We start from the raw sequence: 22675 nt of genomic DNA, 5'->3' as shown, positions 1-22675 counted from the left end.
GTTGTAGTGAGGCAGGTATTGGTCTCCTCTTCCCAGTAACAATAGGATGAGAGGAAACGGCCTCAAGTTGCACCAGGAGAGGTTTAGGTTGGATATGAGAACTTCTTGTTTGAAAGGGTTCTCAAAGACTGGAATGGAGAGGCAGCTGAATCCCCATCCCTGGAGGTGTTTCAAAGAGGCAGTGTGATGGTTTTAAGGTTATGCCTTTAATTTCTTTTCATAGAATTTGAGCAGAAAAGTAAAAGAATGTAAATAAATCTGAATTGGATGTAAGAAAGCAAAATAAAGATTATTCTAAACACTTCCATTGGCGAGATGGAAATGTTTAAGAGTCAGTACTCAAAACAAAGTCTCAGTCTGTCTGTTAGTCTGTCTGGTGTTTCTCTGCTGGGCAGTCAGCATTTCTCCTCTGCGCTTAGCTTCGGAGATAACATACTGGCATACTGACCTTGAAAGCTAAGTTCTAACAACCTCTCTGCTTCTTGTCTTTCTTCCTTCTGCCAGGGGGATCTGGGGAAGGCAGGGAAGGGGGAGGCAGGGGGGCAGCTTTCCTGGCTTTGGTTAGGAGGGTTTTGTGCTGTTTCTGTTAATTGTACATATTGGTAAATACTGTATATTTGTACATATTCATTGCATTCCATTGTAGACTGGAGTTCTTGCCTGTAAATACAGCTTCATTTGCTTCTGACCTGAGCTAGTCTAGTGTTGTTAATGTGGGAGGGGAATTTCAGCCCACCACACTATAACAGGCAGAGATGTGGTGCTGAGGGTCATGGTTTAGCACCAGCATTGGCAGAGTTAGAGACTGCTTGGACTTGATGATCTTAAAGGTCTTTTTCAACCAAAACGATGATATGACTCTAAAGCTGAAGCCAAACAAAGGATTTTGATATTCAGACAACTGAAGCACTACTGATTTGGAAAATGTAATTTTTTTTTTTACAGTTTACAGGTGAATAGCTCATGCCTAATTACATATTGAGATAATCTGAAACAGCACAAGTTAGCACAGAAAATCAGCCCAAGTGAATCCCCAATAAAGCATTCATTCTGGAGCAGACAGGCACCATCATCACACAAATACAAACAATAGGGCAGATGATTTAATTAGATTACTTCACTCCTATGAATTCTTCCAAACAAGCTCTTTAAGAAAGCCAGAAATAGAATCCAGCTTTCATCTTTCCTGGATGTTTTGGTCTATAGCAGTTGGCCACACTCTCACAGAAGCAGCTGCGTGTACACAACAAATCACTTTTGGACATGTTTCGATCTGTGAGTGGGTAAGGACAAGAAGAGGTGAGCAGCAGGCTGTCCCTCAACACTAACACTCACAGTTGCTATAGCAACAGGAGGAATCACAGGAAGAGGCTGGTATTGATCTTTCCATCCCACACTCATTGCTGTTTCTTCAGAGTGGCCTTACACAATGTCACCACAACCAACACCATCACACAAACCCAGGCTCTGAAGTTAATGGGAATGAAATAAGAATGTTGAAAAGGCAACAGGAAATAATGACTGCACAAAGAACAAGCAGGAGAGTTCTCATCAAGCTGTGCAAGGGGAAGGAGGGGTGTCAGTACACACAGGCATGTTCCACCATGCCTTCCATCTAACAGTTCGAGTTTCCTGGGCACTCTCCTATAGGGCAGCATCTGCCTGGTCTTAGCATTTGTTAACAAGACAGCTACCAACACCAAGGTCAGGTATGGCTACCTACAGCAAAGGGGAGCAGGGATATAGCAAAGAATATTTTGTGCTTAGCTGAAAGCCTGCTATATCATTGCAGCATGCTGCAGAATAGCACAGAGTCAAAAGGATAAGAGAGACTACTTCTAAAAATTAAAGAGATTTTTCAGGTTAACAATGGCATAGCTCCAGAGTCCCTCAAAATATACTACAGCACAGATAAGTTCTATAAATGTGGGATAATACAGATAATGCACTGTATGAGTATATATGCCATTTAAGTAAAAGCTAATATTGTTTTCAATAACAACACAGAGCTCAAAATTGCATTTAGTTTGTAAATTACAGGATAGAACTTTGTTGAAACAACTGTAAGGCTTAAATGGAAAATAACATTTTAAGGGTTTCACCCTCACAAACAACATTTCTTCTTAAGATATGCAAAATGGCAGAAAAAGGGTTTAAAATATTAGACTGCATGAAGAAAACCTATTAAGACCATGTATTTATGAACACTAAAGAATGGCCAGAGTGTTAGCAGAATGTGGCCCCAGCTAAGAGCTGAAGGCTGCTTCTATCAGAAAGATAAAATATTATTCTTGTAAACAAGAAGACAACTTGTGCTACATGCACCCTACATTGTCCCAGTTTTGGATTAGCATAATAACATCTCTGTAATCCACTATATTTGCATAAAGTTGAAGTAATAAGAGCATGGCAAGTACTCAGACTCAGAAACTTTGTAATACAAAAAGTGATTAGTCCTTTCCAAAAAAAAACATATCTAATTCACACAGCCTTCAGAAAATGCATCACAGTTTTCCAAGGCAAACATGAAAGACAAATTGTCTATATTAGTAAAGACATTAATAACAAAATGTTAACATTTATACTTCAAACTACATAGATCCTGAAAGAAAAACATCAAAAAAACAAAACAAACAAAATAACCTCACAACTCCAAAAAAATACCAAATGTGTACATCAAGATAACAACATCATAATCTAAATAAATTATAACAGTATGTGATATTTAAGAGCTCTGGGGACCCTGTTAATAACAAGTCTTCCATCATAACTTAAAGAGGCAAAAAGCCACGGGTCTGCTGAGGACCATTCAACTGCATAAACACTGTCTTCATGTTCTTCGTAAGTTGCTATTACACTGTCCTGAAGGGGCTCTTTAATCCTAAAATTGAAAACAGACACACAAAACAAGAAAAAAGTAAGGGATCTGTGAACACACTTGATTTAAAAGGCAGTATTTGTCACTAACATCTAGATATGCAAACTCCCACTTAAAGTATACAATGTAGTAGTAGCTTCGAAGGAAATATTCAATACCAGGTGTCTGCAGGTACCTAAGTGTCAGATCACACAGCAGAGTCAAGTCAGTATTAAAAAAAACATATGCAAAGACAAAGTGTCTCTTACTCTCAATCTCAGTGCATTTCAGAGTCTCTCTGAACCTAATCTAAGCATCTCTCTCTCTCAAGAAAACCAGAGTATGATCTAAATGCACTTAAACACATTTTTAGCAACATCTTTTCTCTCACCATGCTCTATTCCTTCCGTGGCCCTGTTATTAATTTCTTAAAATAACATATAATCTTATCAGAGATGTGGAGGTAACTAAGAAGTCTTTCTTGTGCTGCCATCCCAGACCCATTCTCTACAGAGTAATGGAAGGGAGAGGGAAGCACTACTCTGAACACTTTTTTATCTCCTATTTCTAGTTACAACACTGGATTCTCATCTACTGTTGCACAGTTCACCTGCCACTGCAATACTCAAGCTCCTGGTCTCCTACATCATCACAGACACACAGATTCTCTTTTGCATTGCAAATATTTAAAAACAGATTCAGGCAATTCTCTGAAATTCAAACCACCCAAGAATCATTGATTCTGCTCTGCCCTGCTGCCCTCCACTCAGAGAGACAGCCTTTCCTCTCACAGCAACACCACAGCACATTATTCTGTAGCTACAGGGTAGGTGAATTTTCAGAGGATGACCTTAAAACTCCCTCACCCACAGAGAATCACCTCTGTCCAACAGGAATCAGTCAGCCTTTCAGGAACATCCCCCTGCCTCCCAGAAACGGTCTTGGACTACAGCTGCAATCCTCCCAACACAAAGCAAAGCCAAAGAGCCTTCTGACTGCTACTCAACCATTTAAACAGATGTGACTACAAAAACGAAGTATCTGGTTTGGCTGTATTTGCCTTGAACTGCTTCACTCTGAAAGCACACAGAACAGTGGAGGCTGGAAAGGACCTCTGGCGATATCTAGTCCAACCCCACTGGCTAAAGCAGGGTCACTGAAAGCAGGTTGCACAGGATCCTGTCCCAGTGGATTTTGAAATTCTCCAGAGAAGGAGGCTCCACAACCTCTCTGTGCTGCCTGGTACAGTGCTCAAGTACCCTCAAAGGAAAGAAATTTTCCCTTATGTTCAAGCAAAACCTCCTGTGTTCTAGTTTGTGCCCGCTGCCCCTTGTTCTATCACCAGGTACCAGTGGCTTCAGTTGAAAGGGATTATAAAGATCATCTAGTTCTAACCCCCCCTGCAAAGGGCTGGGACACCTCCCACTAGAACAGGTTGTTCAAAGCCTCATCCAGCCTGGTCTTAAACATTTCCAGGGAGGGGGCATCCACAGTTTCTCGTGGGCAACCTCCTCCAGTGTCTCACCACCCTCGCAGAAAAGAATTTCTTTCTAGTGTCTAATCTAACAGCGCAAACAAAATTCAACTGAATTTGAGAAAGAAACCAAAGGCAGTCTGACATTACAGAACAACTTAAGGTGTTTAGTTTCAAGGACTTTCATCATTTACTCACACTACCTTTAAGGTCAACCAACATAAACAAACAAACAAACACACAAAAAAGGTCACAGCACAACGAACACACAGCCTCTGGTTAATGGCAAAGAGCAGGCTTGTTTTGCACTTCTCCTGAATATGTACTTTGATACAAACCACCTAACAGCAGAGAGCTAATAAACACACACACACAGACACTTCATCTCCTCCAATGTGTTTTTCTAACTTCCTGTTAACTGACATGCCTGGTTAAGTGAAAGTTGGTCATGTCCCCAGACAGCAATGTGCTCCATGCAGTGCTCACCCACTTACCCACAACTCCATTATTCTGAAGGTTTCAGATGTCTCTCTGGAGAAGCAGGGCAGTAATGCACAGTACACATGGCTGTCAGGGGACACGGCCGACTTTCAGTTAACCAGGAGTCTCAGTTAACCAAAGGTTGGATAAACAAGGACAAATACACTTCTATATTATACTATTTTCTGTATGCTCTGAGTTATTTCAGTGTTCCATTCAAGTAACACAGCTCATCTAATTTAATTTACAGAAGTCATAGGGGACTGAGCATTCAGGAAAGAAGCCTGCAGATGAACTTCTGTTTGGCATTTCCATTTGGAACCACAATTTTTAACTGTCTTTTATTATTGTCTATTATTGTCTAGACATTAAATCTCCTCTCTTGTAAGAAAGAAATTGTGTGCCAGAAGAAGAAAGCACATTACTCAACAGAAAAAAAAGACATGGACCTGATAGAAAGGGTGCAGAGGAGAGCCACAAAAATGACAGTTGGAGCACCTGTCCTATGAAGACAGGCTAATAGACTTGGGGTTTGCTCAGCCTGGAGAAAAGAAGGCTCCAGGGAGACCTTATAGCTGCCTTCCAGTACCTGAATGGCACCTATAGGAAAGCTGGGGAGGGACTGTTTACAAAGGCATGTAGCACTAGGACAAGAGGCAACGGTTTAAACTAGAGAAGGGTGGATTAGATTGGATATTAGGAAGAAGTTCTTCTCTATGAGGGTGATGGAAGACCACACCAGGTTGCCCAGGGAGGTGATGGAGGCCCCATCCTTGCAGGCATTCAAGGTCAGGATTCATAGGGCTCTTAGCAACCTGATCTAGTTGGGGCTGCAGGGAGGCTGGACTAGAAGACCTCCTGAGGTTCCTTTCAATCCAGTGCATTCTATGATTCCATGTGGTTCTTCAGGCCACAAGAATTCAGATTTTGGTGGGGGTTTGTTTTAAATAGCACAGATCTATGATAATGTTTTGTACAGACTACTTGTGCCTAAGAATGGCATAGCTTTGAGACAAGTATTGAGACTCTGAGAAGATCCTTATGGCAGTGATCACTTGGTGTAGAAGAGCTAGATACTATATCAGATAATCAGGATGGAAAACCATTAATTCCATCACAATCTGTGTCTCAAGAACAACACAGAAAATCCAAAAGCATCCTTTACAAGCACAGTGAATGAAAACAGATTAGCCTTTAAATTATGTAATGGCTAATGAGCCCAGGATTCTGCTGGTGGAATAAAGAACAGAATTTACTCCATGTTTGTGAAAGACTATTCAAAGCAATTTTAAAAAAGTAGATGGAATAAGGTTGGTTGTGATGGGGTTTTTTTGGTGACAACAGGAATCTCTTGGAGACTTGTGTGCATTTTGGCTATGGGTGTGATTTTTTTTTTGGCAATCTAAAAGCAGGCTGAGGATACTGGTTTTGAATCTATATGAATCAAGGGCACTCAGAATTGTTCCATTTCTGAGGCTCACAACAAACTATTTACTCTCAGTGAAATTTTACACAGCTTTTACACATTTTTATTTCTGAAAGAATCAGCTCAGACTCTCCTAAGTCCCCAGAAATTAAATATAATGCAAGAAGTTACAGACTTAGCAGCCATGACACTGACATTTACTTAAGGAAGGTAACAAATACCTTTACAAAAAAAAAAAAAAGAGTCTACAGTAAAAGATTATTTCAGTCACAGCACATTGTAGAAAGTGTATTTATTTTAAGGTATTTTTGTCTATTTAGATATTTTAATTATCCTTTTGTTTTTATCAATTGCTACAATTTAATTTCTCCTTAATACACAATAGGTAATCAGAGTCTAGCACGTCATATCACTGATGAGTGTATTTTTCCTAATACCTTATTCTTGATGCATCACTGATTAAAAGAATGCTGCTAGACTTTTCTGTGCATTATTCTTATCTCAGAAGCTTTCCATTTCATAGTTAGCAACTCCTGATGACAATGCCCAGGTTATTTGTTGCCTTAATTTAGATGCATAACACCAGACACAGAAGTGGAAAACATTTAAAGTGGCCTGGACACTGTAACAGTCAGCAGATCTTTGGCAGGTTTTAGAAGGGAGGAATGTTCAGAACCTTAAAAATTTCACCAGTTAGGAAGCACAAAGAGTACCTGTACAGAGGTGGATATGAAATAAACTTTTTTCTGTCTACTTTAATATGCATAATTCAGGTTGCTGCCAAAACACAGTAGCAGTTTATAGGTGTAAACATGTAGTTGCTATGCTATAGCTAGTTTAGTGTAGGTGCCTGGCCTGCTGACCCCTTGATAGAGTAGTCTGACCAAACTATATTTGAAAAGCATACTTAGTCATCACTTGTCATGCCTGTCAAGTTTAGCATGCTATTTTCTTCCTAGTCTGAAATCTCCCTGCCTCTTAAAAACTTCCTTTAGTTTCTCATTTTCCTGGCCAGTCTAACATACCTTTTTCTGTCCTTTTCCCTGCTATTGCCTTGCATCAACTGACACAGCACCAAGCTCTTATGTCATCAAGAACTCATAGTAAGAAATGCCTAATCTTTGTCTACATCCTACATTGCTTGAAGACTTGTGCCGCAAAGAGCTGAAACTGGACTGCTTTCCCTTTGTAGTCTTAGTCACATTGCACGAGTCTACAAGCTTCTCCTCTGGAAGGAGAAGGGCTTTCATTTTACTAGATAACTTTGAGGTTAATTGTGTTACAGACTTGAGAGAGAAGCCTGTTAAGCCCTGGATAATTGTTTTCATGTAGAGAGCTGTTATTTCCAATTACCTCTCATGCTAACAACCACTTAGGTTTGCAGTGCTTGCAGTTCTGTTTTGTCACCACGACATTCAGTAAAACGTTTTTCAGAGTTGCAAAAAAAACATTAATTCCTTATCAGTGTCAAAATTCAATCCTCTTTAATCTAAAAATTCCTATGAAATAGATGTGATTCAATAAAGCAGCAGCTTGTACTGCAGCATCCAAAATGAATCCTGAAAAGTATGCAATTGGATTGCAGGATAGGTCCCATGGATGTCCTTTCCCCTTAACTGTAAGAGAAAACTTGGTTACTGTTAACGTTTTGTTTCTGGTAAGATTGGACAACACACTGCTTCCTTTTTCATTCTTAAGGAAAAGAGAATTCAATGATCTTTATACTAAAACATATTTTTTATATATAATAATTGGCTATTCATAATATTGTAAGCATTATCCTTTCTTTTTTAATGCAAAAAAAATAGCTCCTACAGGAAATGCCATCTTTAAAACCAGGAAATGCAGATTTTAATATAACAGGTTTCATAGTTTTCCTAAGAAGCAAATAAATTAAGGAGATCATATCTGATGAGGATAGGAGAAAATGGCCTCAAGTTGCATCAGGGGAAGTTTAGACTGGATATTAGGCTATTAGTGGTCAGGCATTGGAACAGGCTGCTCAGAGAGGTAGTGAAGTCACCATCCCTGGAGGTATTCGTAGACATGGCAGTTCAGGACATGATTTAATGGCCATGGTGGTGTGGGGTTGACAGCTGGACTTGATGACCTTGGAGGTCTTTAGGGCTTTTCCAACCAAAATGATTTTATGATTTTATGAGGGTTAACGAAAGAAACATGGGGAGGGAAATAGACATTTTCAAAGCAAAATAGTCTAGGTATTGGAAAGTGTTGCTGCACTGGATTTGGTCCCACTTCCTACACATCCAAGTGAAGTCCTGAATATTACTATTCCCAAACCAGAAAATATTTAATTTGTTTTAATAGTTGATTCTATAGCATAATCCTATGATTTTGTAGGTATCTCCAGGACATAAATACCACAAGCAAAATCTCTTGACAGCTGTGTGAAAATGCCCTGAAAGCCTGTCTTATCAAGAAGGTTTGCCAAATCCTTTTCAAAGTATCAGTGCTGACAATTCATTCCCCTGAAGTCACAGATATGCTCACATTGGTGTTATGTTATATCACAAAGTTTGGGTGCATTACTGTGAAACCACATGATCTGCTTATTCAAAAAGCTCCAAACCACATTTCTATCAAAAACAAAAACCCCCAAAAAAAAAAAAAAAAAAAAAAAAAACCCACACACAAAAAAAACACCCACACAAAAACCCCCAAAAACTCCAAACAAACAAAAACCCCCTTAAAACAAAACATCAGAAACCACCACCTCCTACAGATGAAACTTTGAAGAAAATTCCCTCTTCCAGAGAGGCCATTCTCATTGCTGAAGATGTTCCTACACTGAACTTCGCCCAAGGTCCACCACATGGACAAATAGCTAAAAAGAGAAACTTCAAAGAATAATTCCTTAGTAACGATCAAACACAGCAACTTATGGTTTGTTGTCCTTTCATTACTCAGTCATGAATCTTTGTTTACAACAAAGTTATTTCCAAATAATTATTTTTTCAGCTGTGAACCTTAAGAAGTAGGCAGTCACTACAGAAAATCTGTCAAGAATAAATGCGTGGGTAGACTCCCTGTTCTACAGCACAGTTCTACATGGCTGAACAACAAAGAGTTAAACTGCCATATTACTTGCTTTTGTCCCCATCCAAGAAACAATTTAAAAATTAGAAAGTTTAGTCCAAAATATATTTAGGTTATCAGAACTCTTAGCTGTGTAGAATAGTACTTCAAGGCAACATTTTTAAAACAAAGGTGGTTTTGCTAAGTAGGAAAAAAAAGGGGGAGGGGGGGCAGGGGAAAACACTCTTAAAATACAACTAGTACATACTCTTCCTTTTTCCACATAATCCATGGATTACTTTTTTACTAGTGATTTTTTTCAGACCATGATAAAATAGTCCATGAGGAAAGAGTCTCTTTCCTTCTTTCCACTTGATACTTCAACCTTCTTTTGAGAGAGATTTGGTCACTCAGCCTGAAGTCGACTGGCTGGAGATACTAGTCGTATAGACACCTGCTCTTCTTGGTATATTTCAAGGTATACCAGAAAAAGACATTATCAAGACTTGTGTGCTATTTAAAAGCAAACCAGATGTCCTCCAAAACAGGATAAAAAAAAATGAACCCCAGGAGAATATTAACACTTTCAAGAATGTCTAGAACATACCCAAGCAAAAACCAAAATTCACACCACCTGCTTGCCCCTAACACTTTGCCAAACCATACAACAAAAACTTGAGTTTTACAGAAGAGACAGTACCCACAGAATGATGTAGACTCCTCAAAGAGGTCTCCAGGAGGAAAAGGGGTACTAAAGCCTAAATATTTGGCACTAGTGATTGACTAACAAGAAGTGTTCCCAACAACTCCAGGTAACAACATTTATTAAGAATATTATTTACTTGTGATGTTATTTATATTAATATATTCCCATCATAGATATAAAAAGGAAGTATCTTTCTCACTTTCATTTCTCCTCAGTCCAGAACAGAATAAAGGAATCAAAGGTAAGGAACCAAAAGATCTAAGTTTAAAATGCTGTAGCTCAGTTATTTTCTAGAATGCATATATGGGACAGGTTCCTTATTAAATATTAAAAATTGGTTTCAAAGTCCTTTATGTGAAGCCAAACCATCTGGAGGAAAACTACATTCTTGTTAACAAAATAAAGGTGTAAGAGCAACCTTAAAGATGCAACTAGAGATGTAAGCTTAACTTTATCTAGCTAAAATTTAACTGAATTTTAACTGAAAGATCTGAGTAACTGGATCTTTTGTGTAAGTTCTTGTCCCTCATCTCATCTGACCATTCTTCATTTAAAAATAAATTTGAAGTTCAGAAAGCAATCTGCCTGTTTCACTGAAGATAGCTTTATGGTTTACAAAAAATATTAACAGAAGTAACAAACCAACTGCTCAGTGCAGAGATGTAGAACATGAATATTCCCAGCTGCAAGGAACAGAAAATTACAGACTAAAGCCTGTAGGTCTCAAACTATTTCACATGAATTTCAGTATCATTATCGTCACTCTGTAATGAAAGAGTCTGCTGAAGATGACCAAATAAGCTGGTCACAAAATCAGAAAGCCTGAGCCCACAGTACATCTACAGGATTCTCTTTGTGCATGTACATATTTATATATTCATAAAGGAGTACACAGAAGAAAACAACAATTAAAAAGTTGAAAGCAGATGAAAATGGAGGGGAAAACAGATTATTTTGGCATCTCAGTTAATTCTTTCCTAAAAGTCCTATCTGCCTCCAAAACTCCCTGCAAAATATTTCTTCACACACTCAAGAGGATGGGTTTTACAAAGGCCTGTAATAACATGCACTACCCTCTACCAAGAGTGTTACGAACGAACTTCTGTTTTGCCTGAAGTAGGTCTGATGAGTTGCTGGTTTCTAGAGCAGTCACCATTATTGTGAGAGAAATTTACAAAAAAATTATGTATTCATACTTTTTTTCTCTTGGCTGAGCAGAAGCTCACCATTAGACTGGTAATGTTTACCAAAGGTTGGAACACATACACAGAAAAAGTAAAAAGCAGACCGTCAGCTCTCACTTAGCCCACATAAGTGCACATGCTTGACTCCATCCAGAGCTCCACTCAAGTGAATCTTTTCACTGATCCAGTGAAATTCAGGACTGATCTTCAGCATCACCATCCCCTTCCTTGCAGTGAACACACAGTGACTGTGCCAATCAGTTTTAAAGAGTGTACTGTACCCAAGACTGAGCAAAGCAGAGTGATGTATGAATTAGAACTACTTACCTGACAGGCCTGTATACAAAAATCCTAGTCAGCAAAAAAATAGCAGGTTAACCATTTACAATGAAGAAACCCCAAACTATAAGCATCTGCAGAAAACTCAGGAAACATCATACTTCTCTTCTTGATGCTGGTCCTCTTGGTCACTTAGTTCATCATCATCTACCATATGTCCAAAAGGTTCAGAAGAAATGGATACCATATTAGACAGAATAACTCTGCTATCACTGCTTCCTGTGAGGATCAGCTGATCATGAGAATGATTGTATCTGACATTCCAGACCCTAAAAATGAAAGCAGAAAGAACAAGAAACTATTCTTGGAAGGTAGTGCATCAAATGTTAAATGTTATGGTTTCATAAAAAGACAGTACTAAAAATTGATCTTTGACTGAAATGTTTTAAGTACGCACAGAAGTGATATGCCTCATTCCAGAGACTGGTTTTTGCCACCTTCATCTGACTTTTAAGCTTCCACATGTCTTTAAAACTCAACAAATAAGGTTCTTTAGAAAAATCCCAAGAACAAAACACACCATTCAGTGGTATCACTCCTCGAGGGTACACACCAATTCATTCCTTAGTATGTCACAGAAAGATATAAGTTCTAATTATAAGCAAATTTCCCCAAAGCAAAATATGGGTTAGAAATAACCTGTTAAACAAAAAACTCACAACATTCCTTAAGTCAAGTTTAAAACAGACACTAAAACAAAAGGAGGATTATATTTCTCTTCAATTTTCCCATTTTACACATCAAGTTAATACCAAATGTCTTATGGTTCATGTTTTATTCTTCTTCTTTTAATCTTCTAGGCAAAAAAAAAAGGGGGGGATAAATAATGCTTAATTCACATCTCAAAGTAGCTTCAGGGTCCAGATTTATCTTGCAAGAATTACTCCAACCCAAATTTATAAAACATGAACTGAAGCCTCCAAACATCAGACAAGATTCTCTCCTTGCAGAGTGGTAGGCAGAAGCTCTAGATATTTTCTGAGAGAATACAATTACTCATTTGCATATTCTGGTCCAAGGACTGTGAAGGGCAGAAGACCAGAGCTGAATTATTGAGCATTTCAACCAGTGGACAACAGAAGGATAGATGACACCTGCTTTTCTGCTCAATTTGGGAGGGCACATCTGTGTCCCAGCCAGCCCCTACAAGCCGAGTATTGTTAGCAAAGGTGCACCTTATCTCCCAACAATGTTAACAACAGTTTCTTGCCAGTTAGACTAACATAGTCTAAACTCTTCATTCACAACCACACAAGGAACACGTTAAAGCATTTCCTCCATGAGGAAAAAGAAAAAGGTTCACAATAGCACAAACATGGTTAGTTCACATTGTTCCCAAACAGCAAAATAATTAGCTGAATAAATTACAGAAGCCATCCACCCGCAAAGCAGCATGCAGATAATTTGTTCTACCAGTGGGAATGCTCCTCTAGTGTCTTCACTGGCTCCGTGACATTTCTTGTGTCCCAGAATTTCACCTTGCAGTCATCTCCACAGCTAGCCAGGTAGTACTGTTTATTGGGATTAAAGTCTAGGTCTCGTACCAGCTGTCCGTGTGCATTTTCTATGCAATATATCTGTCTGTAAAACACATTAAAAAAATTAAATGGTCTGTAAAGAGCTAACTGCACTCCACTGACAGGAATCTGTTTCCCTGGAAACTTGCATAATCCCCATAGCACCCGCAGTCCTAGAGTTCCCATTGCTAATGCATAGTTTAGGGAAAACCCAGCTGTTAACCACAGTGACTTGGATAGATTTCTCAGCTTGCTCTGAAGCTTTGCTCTTTTCTAGTTTGCACTAGGGTCATCTGGAGATAAAAGGAATTAGAAGTTTCAGATGATTCTAGCACAGCTCTCTGACAACTGCTAGGAAATGTTTGCTACAAAGCCACAATATTTTCAGGTATTTTCTACACAGTTAAACTAACTCTGTATCTATGACAGCTAGTTCTCCCTTAATGAAAAATTGGGACGCAACAGATACGAACAACAGCTTTTTATTATTGCTCTGTTTTGATCTTATCTGGAATTTATTAATTGATCGGTGGACCTTAAAGCATGCACACACTCATCCACCTGGACTACCTCTGGAAACGTTTGTAGTTCAAAGCATCGTGTTCCATCACCTTGTCTCTGGGTGTTTCTTTGTTTCCACTATTGATTTACCAGTTTTCTCAAAGCCTCTATCTACCAAAGTTCTGCTTAGACTTAACTCCTACAGTCTTCACTAGAACTTGTCAGCACTTCATGTTATTTTTTCTTCTCTTAAATGAAAAAATATTTCTTTTCAGAAAACAGGTTGACCAAAACTTTGCATTTCTTGTGCAGTACACATGGTTTCCTGTCCTGCTCAGGTAGGTAAGTTGATATCTACTGACACAAGACAAGGTAGCTCCGTAAGGAGAGATTCAAAGCCTATTAAGACTATACAAAATCCTCTCCTGAAAGCTATGGCAGTCACATGGGACAGGATATCAATTAGATATCCAGCATCAAAACCCTTCTCATAAGAGTGTTGCTAGCAGCAATAAAGTGCTTTTTTTCTCCTTCATTGCACCTGTCACCTCTCATGGAGATGTGTGTAAGCACTGAAAAAAAAAGCTACTTGCCCACTGTATATTCAATAGTGCTCACCAGAAAAGCCTTTATCCCAAATTGACTTTGTTTTCCACTTGATCCCTTTCCTTCCCAAATATGAACATGCTTTTCTTTCACTCTATCAACCTACCTACAGCAACAAAAACTACATTGAATTTCCCACTTGCATTATAAGATTAATGACAGACAACATGAACATATTCTGGCTCCACCTTCTCACATTTCACTTCTTACAGACTTTTTAGAATCTGTTCTTGAAGTCTGAATTTTCCTGATGCAATTCTCTACCAAAATCCATTCAGCCTCGTCTGTCTCATCTGCTTCACAAGCTCTTCTCAGATTAAGGCTGCTTCCTAGACTAGTCTAGGAGTCCTCCCATCAAGCTCTTTTTTTCCCTCCTCTTCCTTGAGATGTCCAAAATCATTTACCCCCTCTATATTACAGCTATCATAATCACACTCTATGGAAATAGCTATTTTTAGCTACTTCTTTACTATCTCTCTTCTCTTATTCTTTGCTGGTATAGTATCCTATTATATTTCTTTTTTTCTGTTCTCAATTTCTAACCCCCACTCTCATTTTTTTGCTTCCCATACTGCCAAAATTTATACTGCCCTGACTTTAAGATCCTATTTCTAGCCTAACTAGAACTTATAAAATATTCGTGTTATTCCAAATGTATTATAGTGTAACTGCAGGTGAGTTATTCTTGCATGTTTTTCAAGTACACTGCAAACAGATCTTTGACATAGCCTGGCACTTGTAAATTGGTTCAAGGACTATCTCAACTTGAGCTTCACTTAAAGTAACTAGAGTTGTGGGGTTTGCTTTTACTAATCAAGCTACCCTTTTACTGAGGATCTTGTTAATATCTGGACTGTCTTTCATAAAATTTATTGAAAGATTCATTTAATGCAAGACAGAGATGCTTTTTCTAATGATACAGACCATGAAGCAGACTTCACCATATCTAGAATCACAGAATCATTTCAATTGGAAAGGACATTTAAGATTTCCAAGTCCAACCATAACCTAACTCTACCAAATCTGGGGCTAAGACATGTCTCTCAGCACCACATTTCTGCATCTTTTAAAACACTGCCAGGGATAGGCATCTAACCCTCTCCCTGGGGAGCCTGTTGCAGTCTTTGATACCACTACTATATTTAACGTTTTCTGCTTCGAAACACAGGCTCAATCTTAAGGTGTGTATGGTACACCTTAAAAAAAAGGATGATTACAAAACCATCACAAAGAACCAGCTTGAAAAAAAACCTTTTCTCCTTTGACCTTTATTTCCTGTCTTGAAAATCTAAAGTTGGATTTCTGTACATCCTTTCACAAAGCAAAAAACAAGCCTTTCAAACCTGATCAGAAGCGTACAGAGAGTGACTTTTAATTATTATATATTTATTTTTAGCTTTTGTTTCTTAAATTAAATAAACCAGTTTGTCAAAAACACACAAGGCTGGCAAACAGGGATTTATTGCTAGATTCCCAAACTGGCAGAAACCAGAGAACCAAATTTAAAGTCATCCCCCTTTAAGGCAACAAAAATTATTACAAGACATCAGTCTTCTTGGTTTAGTGATAAATTACTATGTGCTAAGGGGATAAAGCGTATCTTAAAAAAGCTTGCACAGGTTTTAGTAGTCATGGCAACAGATGTGCACAACATCACTCGCTTGCTTATCAAAATCACAAGTGAGCAGGGGAGAAAACACCTTATTAGGTATATTCAAAGCTTTAATTGATTGGGTTATGATTTTGATAGATTCAGTGGTTTCATCTCACTAGCATGCTGCAACATTTATATAGTCCAATATGCTTTTTGGTAAAATCAAGAGTGATGAGTGAACTTAACCTGTGAATTACCCTCAGAGATTAAAGTTACCTTTAAATAGCATGTTGAGAAGACAGTTCACAGCATAGTCAGGACTGCTGTTAAATCATTTTCAGAGTGAATTACGGAACATCTTCACTCAGGTAATGTTTATGCATTGAACAAATCATCCTGAGACTAGTACATAGTACAGTAAAACTCAATACTGGAGTTGGACTTGAACTTAGACATACTTTCCAACCAAGACACTTCTATGATTTTATAACATCCAAGCCAGAACTGACACCAAGGCAAGGGAAAGGACAGAAAAAACTCTTTTAATAAATTGTAAACAGATCAGCTATGCAAGCCAAATCATTCCTTCTGTGAGTGATAGCTTTCCCTCATTTCTAATCTTAAAAAAAAAAAATATGTTAGGAGTAGTTAAAAGTCTCTGCCAAGGAGGTTCTCTTTCTTAGAGAACAAGACTGTAATTTCTCATTACCTCATGCTTCGTGTATCCCATCCTCGAACGGTGGTATCATTGGCTGTTGCAATCTGGGTACAATTGTGGTGTGGACTCCATCTTCCAGAAGTAAATTTTAATTGTCCTTTCCCTTCCAAGGCTGTAGAACTAGAGAGCTAAAATAATGAAACAAAGCTCAAAATGTTTCTGAATGTTAACACTGAAAGAAAATCAGTTCCACTGAAGACAAGAAGTTGCACAGTAGCCTACTGCTCCAAGTGTAACAGACTACTAAAACCCTAGGATAAAAAAAAAAATTAAAAAGCTAGAGCTGATTTTATAAGTCAAAGTAATTTCTAGAAAGGTTTATGCAGTCCAACACGTTCAGAAGTATTAGAAGTACTACACTAAAATAAGAAGTTTGGGATTATTTGTTGAAGCAGTAGATAGACAATATGGACACACTGCAGAAATTTGTATGTGCCCCGAGCAGACAAATAAACATATAAAACCATTCATGAAACGAAACGTGTAAGACTCTTTTTCCACGTCAAAATGCCAAAGTCTAGCTGTAGGAACAGAATTATAATGTCAAAGGTAAGTGTGTATCAGTGTATGGTCATGCCTACTAAAATAGCAGTGGGTACTAGATCACAAATCTACAACCTGTTAGAATTAACAGTTCCAAACCCAGGTTTGCATGTCATTGAGCTGCCAGCTCTGCAGCACCACTGTTAATGAAGAGAAAGTACAAAGTAATTGACTTTCCCTTTGAAGTTGTATAGCAAAAAATCCTTCAATTCCACCTAAAAATGGGGGGAAATGAAGCTGCAGATGCTGAAAATTACTTCTAGTTACTTACTGAAACTCATTGTTTAATACTTAAAGGGAAAGAGAGAAAGAAAAATCAATATTTACATTTTAATTCTGAATAAAATTTATACAAATTTGAAGTAGCCAGGCAGACAGACAGGATGAAAAAGACTAAAATGTACACAGCTTAAGTAAACTTGAACTGACATAAACAGAAAAATACACTGGCAATACAAGATTGGTTAAGTCTATTTGCACCTGGTACCAATGTCCAGTGCTGTATTTTGCTAACTTTTGACTATTACAGCTCCACCAACATCGTATTTATTTAGCATTCATATTAACAATCTAGCAATTACAACCCTTCCATAACTAGAGGCTATGCTACCTAAGATGTGTTGTCTTTCAAGAATGTTTCAGATTTCTTTTTCCCTAAAGGTAGAATTCCCAGCACACAAGATCATAAATTGTGCATGAATTAATAAGTCATGTAACACTGATCAAACTCCAGCACATTTCCTTCTCAACTACAAATACTGCCTGAAAGTATTTCTACAAATTGCAGGTTATTAATACAAAGAAAAATACTGCACAGGAACGTGGACACAGGATTAAAAAACAACAACAACAAAACCCACAAAAAACCACCAAACAAACAACACTGTTTATTTTTTGACACATAAGAGATTCCAGGTATAAGAGAAGATGCATCCTGTACTATTTCTTAACAACATACTAGTTAGAAAAAAAAAAAAAAGGAAAAATTATATGGATGCCAGATTGACCAGTTTATCCTTCCCTCCCAAGTAATTCTAAAGTACTTGGAGAAACTAAATTATATCTTTCATCACATGGATGTTCAGCTACACATACAGCTTAGCTCCCAATCAACTCATGGTAACCTAAATGGAATATAATTAATCATTTGGATTAAAAAAAAAAAAGAGAGAGAGAGAAATCTCTACTACTCCACTTTGTGAAAACATAAAGCAAACAGAAAAATTATCCATATTTTAACATCTCCAACTCATTCTGTTGCACTCATTTGCCATTCCAAGCATTCTGCATTTTATGCAAGGAAGAGTTCTAGTGAGCTGGTGACATCTAACCTAAAGTCCATATACAGAAACACTGTCATAATTTCAGCATAATCTACCCACACCTCTGGATTGGTTGGGCTTCTCTTGGGTTCAGATAATGATTATAAACAGCAACGAATGGCAAATTTAATTGCAAAAGGTAATGATGAAGGGAGCTTAAGATTAGTTTCAGCCCAGAAGGTAATGTCTTCAAAACAGTAACAAAAGTAGTTATCAAAAGGACAGCAGAAGTTTGCCTTAATGCAGATACAGGCACATATTCCTATATTAAATACTGTAAGGAAGAAATAAAGCTAGCAAAAACTATTGAAATGAAAAAAAAAAAATCAGCAACAACAACAAAAAATCATTTTTAAAAAACAACACCAAAACACAACAGAGCAGGAAGCCCACAGAACTATACTAAGTATGGTTAGCAACTGTTTCCATGGACAGTTTGACCAGATAATTCAGAGAATTAACACAAAAATAAATTTATTAGAAAGAAGCTCTGAAAATATGAGGAACTTTAAAGTTCTTCAGGCTAACTCTAATTAGACAACGTGACTTGAAGCTCCCAGGCTGAGAGGAGATGCACCCAATAAAGGACCAAAGTTCAGTGTAGGCAAGCAGATCCCAATTCTAGCAACAGAAGGAAAAGAAAGTGGAAACCATATTTACATTCACAAATGTAGTATGAAAATGAGGTTAGTTTTGAGCAAACGAATAGTAAAAGGAAGACGTAACATGCAAAATGTTAGTAAATAAATCTCAAGAACAATAAAATGAGGGGGAAAACTGAAAAATATTGCCATTCATTACAAGATTCCCACACATAATTCCAGAGACTGGTAACACACTAGGCAGCATCCCAAAGAAAATTTATTTCAGACACATTAGGAAGAAACTTGAGATGGTTACAAGAAAGTGGTTGTGACAGTGAAAAAACTAATTAACAGTCAAAATAACTTCAGCAAGAGAGGACAGAGCTGCCCAAAGACAGATAGGAGTAGAAAGGGAAAATGCTAAGGAGTCTAACAGCACTTCAAAGAGACATGACAAGCTATAGCATGGAAGGAACACCATCCCCAAAAGTAGTTTTTCATGACGTTTAAAAAAAACATATCCAAAACAGTTTGTGTGTTATGCAGGCCTTAGAAAAGAAGTAATGACTAACACAGGAGTAATGCAAAGCCAGTAGACATAATGCCACAGACAAGCTCCTAGAAACCCTCATTAATTTCATAAGAACTAATGATACTTTGACGAGAGTTTGGAAGGTAACACAACACTGATTTGAGCTCCAGGTGAAAAAGAGAGCTTACTTTCCTCGTCTAGTGAAGGAACCCAAAGATCATAATTATGAACACAAAGGATTACACCATATTACATTACATTGATACTAGACAAAACCCAGCAAAATGATAACTCAAGACTTCATCTATTTGGACACAGTCAGATGGCACAACAGAGAAGTTGATGGACATAACATCTTGACTCTTTAAAGCAACCGATCATTGAAAGATGTGATTCTGTAGCATCCAAGAAAAGAAACTAAGCCTGAACAAGGGGAGCTGAGGAGTTCATTCAAGAAGCGTCAACAGATCAAGTGAGTAATAATAATGTCCTTGATGTAATCAAATTGCATTTTTAAGGACAGACACTGACCTAAGTGGCTCTATACAGAGCCATTTAAAGTGCTCCAAATACAACTTATGTAAGGACATAAAAAAAATACTTTTTCATTTTTCTGTAAGAGGTATCAAAATCAAACAGAAATCTGTCACTAGTACCTTTTTACTTATGTTCCTGACAAGGAGGTTTTAGCTACAAGTGAAATAATCTGAACAGAGTACTAAATTAAATTAATACTAACAACTCAAAGCAGTGCATAGTAAACAGAAATGTATACTGTGCTTATACATACAGCAACAGCTGTAAACTAAATAGAGGGTTGCATGGTGTTAACCAACACGAGTCAATACCCCATTATCTGAATCCAGTAACTCTTAGCATTGCCCATCACCAATTCTTCCCTAGTACACGTTTATCAAATTAGCATTATTTTAGGTTATTTACTGTAAAACAGGCAGGAAAGGGGAAGTCTAGAAAAAGGAAAATACCAACCATTAGCAACAGATACAAAATACTACATTTGAACACTTCATATCCAAGAAAACTGGTAGAGTATTCATTTTTCCCACCCACATTGAAAGGCAACAAGGCATTTTAAGGAGCAATTAAAAGATTGACAAATTCAGTGCTAGTGAATGCTGCTGTTTGTACTATATTCAAGTATGCCACAATGTGTTAAAAAAAAAAGTCTTACCACAGCGTTGTCTGAACTTTCCTGCAAATCCCACAATAATATGTTATTATCAGCCAGCGAAATAATCTTTTTTCCATCTCCCATTGGTTCCCACATAACACTGTAAAACAGAACATGAAAAAACAAAACACAATCTAACATTAAAATCAGTCAGAATTTCCACTGGGAAGCCATTCAAACTCTGCAGATCTAACCTACTAAAACATTGAATCTTGAGTAGTGTTACACCTTGAGTATTGTCTTCAATTTTGAGCCACTCGCTACAAGAAGAGCAATAAAGCTGGTGAAGCAGTCTAGAGAAAAGGTCTTGTGAGGAGCAGCTGAGGAAACTTGGATTGTTTAGCCTGGAGAAAAGGAGGCTGAGGGGAGACCTGGCTCTCTACAGCTCCCAGGAAAGAGGCTGGAGGCAGGTGGGTATTGGTCCCTTCTCCCAAGTAACAAGTGATAGGACAAGCGGAAATGGCATCAAGTTGTGCCAGTGGAGGTGTGGACTGGATGTGAAAAGAAACTTGACTAAAAGGATTCTCAAAGTCTGGAACAGGCTACCCAGGGAGGTGATTGAATCCCTGTGCCTGGAGGTGTTTCAGAGGCAGAGATGTGTTGATGAGGGACGTGATTTAGCACCAGACTTAGAAGAGTCACATAGTTGTTAGACTCAATGTTAAAGGTCTTCTGTATCAAAACCATTCCGGGACTCTATGATTCTAAACTATATCCTTTATGGTTTTCTTCAGCTGAAATCCATTCCATATTTTTAAGTGCAAAACATGACATTAGCTAGCAACTTAGCAATTTTAACACATGCTATGTGATCATCATGGCTTCTAATATGTTGTTCTCATTCTCAGTGAATACATATGAAGAAGTACCTCTTGAGGTTTGTCAAAAGTCCATCACTAGACATAACTCTAAGTTTGTTTAGCTTTTAGCATGAATCAGTTGAGTATCGGGATTGAAGAGATGAAAGAATGTTGCATGAGTAGATGCAGACTTGGGCAAGTGAGCTCAGCATTAGGCAGCAAATAGCTACCTTCTTAACTTGGTGCTGCACACTATGCATGCTCCTATTTTATTCCAAACTTTGCATTACTTCTACCTTCCTAAGACAGTGAGTATGACCTGGATGGCCTCAGATCTAAGCCATGGAAGTCCATCTAATCTTGTGGTATAAAACACTAAAATACTAATACAAAGTAGATGGAACAGCTACAAGGGTACGTTGGCTGATTCCTCATCCACTGAAATTTTCTCCATATCAACACAGCAGATCAAAGAACCAGCTTCTGCATTTCATCTTCTCTAACCACAACCTGCACCCCTATCATGTTGTCAACACATGGAAATCGACTACTAATAGAGGTTCCTTTGTAATGAGCTTTCATATATTAGGACAAAAATCACTTAATTTAGCACATTAAGCTGCCATCATGTTATAAATGTGTTTTAGCAAGGACATGGAACTAAAACAATTCTATGATTGCTTTAAATTGGACTGTTTTGTCTGTAGTATTGCTAATCTTATTTTCAAAAGTGTTTCTTGTTAAAGTTGTATGGCAGAACTTGGGGAAAAAAAAAAAACCAACCACACCAAAACTTAGAAGCAACTAAAAATTAATATTGATAAAAATGATGAAGCCTTTTCAACTACACTTCATTTTACCCAGAAAACGCGAAGCAACTAACAGTCTTCAGCATGGGTATTTCACAATTTCATGTAGTTCTGCTGCACAGATAGATCAATTAGATCTTTCAAAGAGATTAAAACATTTTATGAACACATATAACAGGATTAAAATAGAAAAAAGGCACTATAACCTGCATGTGATCAAAGCTAACCTTTCAAAATCCAGTTTTCCCAGAATGACATTAACAGATGTCAGGATCATCACACAACTGAATGGGTAATTAAGGAATCTTTGATTTGATTCTGATCACATTTATTTTAAATCCACTTTTCTTACATATTTCTGAAAGCATAACTGGCATTTGGTGTTGATATATGTAGATATTTTAATTATATTAAGGTACTATATTAGATAGTATATTAGATCTTTTACGCTTAGA

At 37.7% G+C, this 22675-nt stretch overlaps 1 protein-coding gene across 1 annotated transcript in view; it reads right to left on the bottom strand.

Annotated features, from left to right (window-relative positions):
* Window positions 1-2706: 2706 nt before the first annotated feature.
* The window catches only part of EIPR1 (EARP complex and GARP complex interacting protein 1), a 62947-nt gene continuing 42978 nt past the window's right edge, over window positions 2707-22675 (bottom strand). The window contains exons 5-9 of the mRNA XM_054383539.1: window positions 20612-20711; window positions 16430-16566; window positions 12916-13083; window positions 11604-11771; window positions 2707-2881 (exon numbers count right to left, since the gene is read on the bottom strand). Of these exons, the coding sequence (XP_054239514.1) occupies window positions 2707-2881; window positions 11604-11771; window positions 12916-13083; window positions 16430-16566; window positions 20612-20711 (748 nt within the window). The remainder of the gene's footprint in view (window positions 2882-11603; window positions 11772-12915; window positions 13084-16429; window positions 16567-20611; window positions 20712-22675) is intronic.

Source organism: Indicator indicator, chromosome 9 (assembly GCF_027791375.1).
Source record: "Indicator indicator isolate 239-I01 chromosome 9, UM_Iind_1.1, whole genome shotgun sequence".
Taxonomy (NCBI): Eukaryota; Metazoa; Chordata; class Aves; order Piciformes; family Indicatoridae; genus Indicator; species Indicator indicator.
The sequence above is the reverse complement of the archived record's forward strand: the minus strand, read 5'-3'. Positions and strand labels throughout refer to the sequence as shown.